The 6,712-nt window shown below is 45.2% G+C and overlaps 1 protein-coding gene across 1 annotated transcript in view; it reads left to right on the top strand.

The window, feature by feature from the left end:
• The first annotated feature begins 4,771 nt into the window (after positions 1–4,771).
• ATIC (5-aminoimidazole-4-carboxamide ribonucleotide formyltransferase/IMP cyclohydrolase) overlaps positions 4,772–6,712 on the top strand; it is a 26,382-nt gene continuing 24,441 nt past the window's right edge. Inside the window, exon 1 of the mRNA XM_010583269.1 lies at positions 4,772–4,820. Within this exon, the coding sequence (XP_010581571.1) occupies positions 4,772–4,820 (49 nt within the window). The remainder of the gene's footprint in view (positions 4,821–6,712) is intronic.

Below are 6,712 nucleotides of genomic sequence, written 5' to 3' on the forward strand. Positions count from 1 at the left end.
ATTTTCATTTTTTTCTCCACAATTCTTCATTAAAATGTTATCCATGTTTCTAAGGCCAAAATACAGTGACCTGGTCCAGTTTCTTGGGAGGAAAAAAAAGTGATTTATGAAAAAATGTTTCACTCTTTCTTTCCTTCTGGTTTTTTTTTTTCTGTTAAAATTAGACTATGTGTAAAAGCAGCAAAATCTGAAAAAGGACAATTTGCTGCAACTAAGAACATCTTCTATTAGAATAAAAACATCTGCCAGTTAGAGAGTGCTCCAAGCCTTCGTTGGCTGTGGCACTGACCGCTGGATGATGCTGGACATGTCTCTTCATATGACTCTGTCTCTTTTTTCATCCTCCTATTTTGCCATAATTTTTATTCACATCACAAGGTCTTGCGGCAAGACCTGTTTTTATCCTATATCCTGGCTCTCGGGCGTCCAGATCACAGTTAGCTCCAAAGTAACACACATAAATAACCATCCATGACTGTCTTTCCAGGAGACCCTCCTTGTGCTATCTGTCTGCATTTGCTGTCAGGTCTTCTATGAGCCTTTTAGCAATCTCACAGGGTCCCCCAGTGAGCTGGAAATGAATACAGATTCACAGCATTTGCCCTTCCCTGTAAGCCAGCTCCTGGATATTAGACAGAAAGGTGAGCAGAAAGTTGATGGAAGTGAGTGATGGGGTTTGTGCCTAAACCCTTCAAAGTGAACACGGGCTAGTCTTCCACTCAGGGAAATTACATTTTCCTCCCTGTCTCCAGAGCCTCTCTCTTCCCTAGAGAAGTGTCTCAGGGACTTTGTGAACCAAAGATGACTGAGGCTGGATTGCTATATAAAATGCCTGCATTCCTTCTTAATCTGTTGGAGGCTCTCTCTCACTGATTTCCAGATGCTTCTCAACTCTTTACTATCAGCCTTGACTCTATTTGCATTGTGTACTAAGAACTCCTCCTTGGTGATGATTTTTGCTTTGCTTCTTGCTGTAGAACCCCCATGCTCTACAACAGATGATGCCTAGTGGACAGTAAAATTAATGTCACCTATCCCTCCAGGCTCTCTCTGGGAGACAGGAGAACACCCCACCCAGGGAGCATTTCATCATCTCCCAGATCCTGTCAGAACAAATTCCAAATATCTGGGGAACCACAATGAATTAACATGCAAATTGAATCCTAAGCTGAGATTCATGTCACTGTCATCTTTATGTATTAGACTGTAGATCGTGAAAGGAATTACGCTTCAGCTGGCTAATTAAGCAAATGTGAAGCAAACTAGGGTAGCAGACAAGAGCTAGGGTCTAGGAGCCTGGGTTCAAGTACTGGCTGAGGCAGAAAATTCTAGGGTGATGATGGGCAAGTTTGTTAGGGACAGTTCTGAAATGCACAAATGACAATAGGAGGCCATTAATGGGACCTTGAGATGGACTCCTGTCCTTGTCAAAGTACAACACAGATTTCCAGTTCCTCTGTCGTACAGAGCAGTAAGCTAAAACAGAGGGACTGTGAGATGAGACAAGTTAAATAAAAGGCTTGAGAACAAAGCCTCTCCCTGCCCTCTGCATACAGGCTGAGTCTTCCAAAAGGTCCTTCCCAGCACTTGACTCAGCCCAAACCTCAGTGCAGTCAGGCAGCTACAGCTGGCTTTGCAGCACACTTCAGCCTCATCCGGGGAAACTATAGGCAAAAGATGAGGAAACTAGCTAGATTCCCTGTTTTAAAAACGAAGGTGCCCTTTCTTACATAGGCATCTTTGAAGGTTCCACTCTGATCCCAGAAGAAAACTATCCCCATTTTAACTGTCCTAGCGCGCTCTAGTGGGAGCCCGTTCCCTGCACAGCGCGACAGCATCCCTGCAAGGCTGCTCTCCCAGCAGCAGCCTTCTCACCCAAGGACACAAAATTATCCAGTGCAGGTGTCCGAAGAGCTGGGGGTGAAGGGAGGCAACTGTAAAACCAGCTCCACTGGGAGAGCAGTGGAGGGTCAGTGATTTCAGTGGTCTGATTAGAGAAAAGGTAAACCAGCCTGGTATTATTTGAGGATAATGTAATTTCTTTGCAACTACAGCAAAAAAAAAAAACCAAACCCCAAAACATTTTCCCCGCTTTGCTTTTCAATGGGAATTCTTCCTGTCACATGAATAGCTCAAGGAGACATGTAAAGAAACTCAGAGTGGATGAGATTATTTTTTTTACTGCAAAACCCATATTTGCAATTACACACAGCCCTATTCAGTCACACCCTTCAAGCATCATCTTCCTCCCATACCTGCACCCTGTACGTCAGTAACATACCATCACCACTGCCTCCACCTTGCTCAGCCAAGGCTGTTCTGAGAGCACAAGACCTTTCTGTAAAACACCGCTTTGCCCCTTTGCTTACACATAACAGGCTGCTTCCTCACCCACTGATACAGGGTTTCATGTTCTTGGATTCATTCTGCATGGAGGTTTCAGACAATAGAGTAGGCACCAATTTGCCAACAGGAGAAACTATTTTTTACCTTTTTATTGTTATTATTCTTTCTATGCTTGGATAGGAACAAGCCTCTGTGAGGAAAGGAATGGGATCATTCAGAAAATAAATTGTTGTTTGGTTTATACACCTTTGGGTCTCATTCATAATCCAGAGCATTACAAGAAAAACTCAGGTTGAAATCTGCAATATTTATTCTATTACAAGGAAATTGTTTCTTTTGCAGGAAAAGCATTAGACAGCAATATCAAAGGTTTGGGAAAACCGACCACTTATGTTGGTGCTCGAACAGGAGATGTAACCTTCAAACCCCAGGTCAAATTGTACACACAAAGCTCTTAGGTGTCTCTGAACTTTAGCTAATAGGCTAGCCATCATCTCTGCAGTGACACGGGACCCTGATCATGGATTTACAGACAGTATGCCAGTCCCATGCATGTGATTTAAATGGGACCTCCACGGAACACAGTAAAACAAAAGCTGTTCCAAGCTGATAAGGGTTGAAAAAGAAACTGAAGATGCATCAGAAGCCTTCAGTCTCTCAGTTGTTGTAGAGTACTCCCGGCTAGCCTGTTCATCAGCTCAGCTGCTGAAGTTACCCCAGAGATTTGGTAACTGGTGGCACGTGGCATGGGCAGTGTGATGTTGCTTTTGAACAAGGTTCAGCAGAGCAATACTTAGCAGCTCTTTTTCTCCTGGAATACACCAAAAAGACTTCACCCTGCAGTTCTCATGAACCCTTAAAGCAAAAGGCAGATAAAGCAAAAGACTGGATATAGCAGTAAATGTTGAGAAATAGCCTGTATTAAATTCCACTCCCATCTCTACTGTTGTGTAACACTTGAGATAGGGCATTTGAAGCCTGCTTGAGCATGCACCTTCACAAGTACTCAACTTTGAGGCACATAATCCCATAGTACTGAGCGTAGGGGTATATACAAGTGCTTGCAAGACTGTGGTCTCTGTAAGACTGGAGAAATTGAGGCCCAGTGCCTGGCAAACAGCATCCTGAAGGAAGATACCAGATACCAGAACAATGCAGATGACAGCAGTGCCCCTTGTGAATGTAACAGCTTCCTCACTTACTCTTCCTTGCTTCCCATTTAAATAACTGTCAGTGAAGAAAACAGGAGTTTGGGTAGGACAGACATGTATGTGTCTTAGATCATGTTAAATGCGACCACACTGAAAGAGCGCAACTGCTGCTTGAAGGCAGCTCAGAAAGAGCATAGAAGAGGCAAGAGGTTGTTTGTATGGGACTAGAGTGTGGGGAGGTATATGAATGAAAGCAGGGCCCAGTTAAGGAAAATAAACTTCATATGATGAAGAATTTCAAAGTTGAAGATTGTTTTTATAGAGGCAGAGATGCCCACAATATCATGCTTTTCCAAAGCAGCCTCATGGCAGTGAGACGCATTTACTGGGGTAGGGCAGATCCAGATCAGACCACTGCTGTAACACTCACCACCGATGACAATTCATTTCTGAAGCCCAGGTTGCCCCAAACCAGACCAACCACAGACTTCCACTTTGGTTTCCTATGTTTCAGCTGGGTTCTTCCTTGGTCCGCTGTCAGGCCCAGCCCACTCCTCTGCTAGCCCCCAGGCAGCTGCAGTATTAGCTGGAGAATCCTAGCTTGTTGGCTTCCTACCCTAACAAACTAACACATAGCCAAATTAACCTGTTTTTCCTACACTCCTCTTGGTGTGCTATATGGAAAAAAAACCAGTAGAGAACAGACTTACAATAGGGACTCAGAGCCAAGCTAAAAAGCATTGCTGTTACTCCCTACAGTCTCAAGAGAAGGGAATCTAGTGTTGTCCTAACAACGGCAAAGCCAGGAACACTATCCCTTCTGTATGTCTCTATTCAGCTTCATCCTCTTTTTACTTCTCCTTATTAACACAGCAGAGTACATTGCTAATTAAGCCTGATTTTTCTTTCTTGGATGTAGGCCCTCATATGATTTGGAAATAACCTTAATCTGGTATTTGTAATTCTAGTATTTACCTCTTCCCATGATTTCCAATATGATGTTACTGCATTCTTGGCTCAAGGCGAGCTTCTGCAATGATTTAAATCACCAGGAAAAAACTCCAGTGATACCTCGTTCCTACTGAATAAATGATGGGACATGAGCAGAACACAGGATATTTGAATATCCTCTAAACATCACCGAAAACAGTTAATTGGTTAAGCTCTATAAAGCAAAACTAAACCTTGGGGGAGGCAGACTGTTTGTTTTCCCTGCGTGGCCATCCCAAAACCAGGACATATCTGTCACATCCAAATCCATACAACCCTCTAGCATGCAGCCAGAACACCCCTTGTCGGATGTCAATCCAAGAAAGGACACAGGTAAACCAAAACTGCCCTCCTGCCACGCAAGTTCCTGTGCAAACAGAAACCTGGTCTCATGTGCCAAGGGACAACAAACTGCTGGACAAGCTGAAAAAGCAAATGCCGCTATTTACGCTGATAACGTCCCTCTGACTGTTTGTCTGAAAGCAGTAGTGGCCCTGTCCTCTTGTGCATAGGCTGACATGGCCACCCGCTTGCATGCAGCTTCTACAATAACACAAAACACCCTGCTTCACAAACAGCATGCGTGCTGTTCCTTGGCTGCTCGGGCGCTGCAGTAGAATAAGCAATTGCTCTCCAACATTGGATAAATATGCAGAGCTCTGTCAAATTTTTCATTTTCACATATATTAATCATCCCCAAAGCCCACCTCAGCTGTACAGATCTGTACTCTTCGTACAACTTTTATTCTCTCAAAGGTGTGTATTTTCATAATGATAGTGCTCATGTACCACTTAACAGTATATTTTCATTTGGCCCCAGCCACACTTCTGAACAGTAATTTATTACTGCTTGTCACTAGCTGCTACTAAGAGTAACACATATACTGGGTTTATTTAGTGTGTTTAGTATTTCTTGCTTGACTCTTTCTTATACAGACAATACTGCCCAAGCCCAGAGATTCACAAATCAAAACAGCCAAGTTTCTGGGCTTTCCAGTTGCACTTGCTTTGCACTTCCCAGCTTTTTGTCTGCAAGATCTAGAAACTTTCATTTATTTGTTCTTTTTTATTTATAGTGGAGAGCCTAATGCAGTCTGCCAGCTCTGGGAGCTGCAAGTGTACAGTGAACACCTATGTGGAAGATGAAGACATGAGAGAAGTATGCAGGGATGTCTCAGGGGCCTGCCCATGCTGGCTTTATTGCTTAAGGACCCGATTCAAAACCCATATACCAGGCCCCCACCACCTCAGAGGTAACATAGGTCAGGGATGTGCATGTTACACAAAGGCAACCAGGTCCCAGCTTGCTGGACCTGATACCTGCAAAATGTTTGCCATTTTGCTGGGCCATGCTACCCACTGGGAATGGCAGCACTGACTGCACGCTGTTGAAGTGACAGGGCTGCCGTGGAGAGGCCTCCTGCAAACACTGGCAGCGAGTGGTTGTGCTGCAAATTAACTGCAGAGCTCTCCCCCTGCAAAGCAGCATGGGTTGCTGCTGTCGCACTGCTGCACTTTAACCCTGCTGGGGCGTACCTGAGCACAGTGGAGATTTTAACCAGCAACGTTAAACTCAACATGTTTTGTCAGTGCTAAAATGAAAACAAGGAAAACTCTTTTGCAAGGAGTTCCAGGAACTTTGGAGGCCTGCAGGGGACAAAAGCTCCCCCTGTTAATTCCCCTTACAGGGAAAAATAAAAAATAAAGGGAAGAAAAGCATCATTTTACTATCTGCAAGCTTAATTTTTTACCTCAGACTTGGTAAACAAGCACTTTGTCTTTGCCCCCACTCGTCGGCAGATTGTAAGCTCTGCGAGAGGATTTTCCACAGATGAAATTCCAGCGAGTTATTTCTGCGAAAAATTAATTGTCCGTATTGCACCACCTTTCACTGCAACGAGGTATTGCCTCACCTACACCTCATTTTTCACCTGCCTAGGAAGCTGGGTTTCCTATCCCTAAAGAGGCCCCAGAAAACCCCACGCCCTAGCCTGAAGGTGCTTGGCCGGCGTGTACCACACTTGTGGCCACCCACCCCGTCCCCACGGGGACCTGGCGAGCGAGGGCACCACCAGCTGCAGCCCAGACGGGGCAAACGGGGGGGGCAAAGGGGTGGCTGCCCCCCACGCACACGTGCCTTGCATACCCGCGTTATCAGCCCACCGCCTCCCCTCCTCTCCCCGCCCCGTCCGGGCCGGCCCCTCAGGCTCCCGCCCCGTGTAGCG

This window comes from Haliaeetus leucocephalus, unplaced genomic scaffold, assembly GCF_000737465.1.
Source record: "Haliaeetus leucocephalus isolate CR32 unplaced genomic scaffold, Haliaeetus_leucocephalus-4.0 Scaffold880, whole genome shotgun sequence".
In the NCBI taxonomy this organism is placed as follows: Eukaryota; Metazoa; Chordata; class Aves; order Accipitriformes; family Accipitridae; genus Haliaeetus; species Haliaeetus leucocephalus.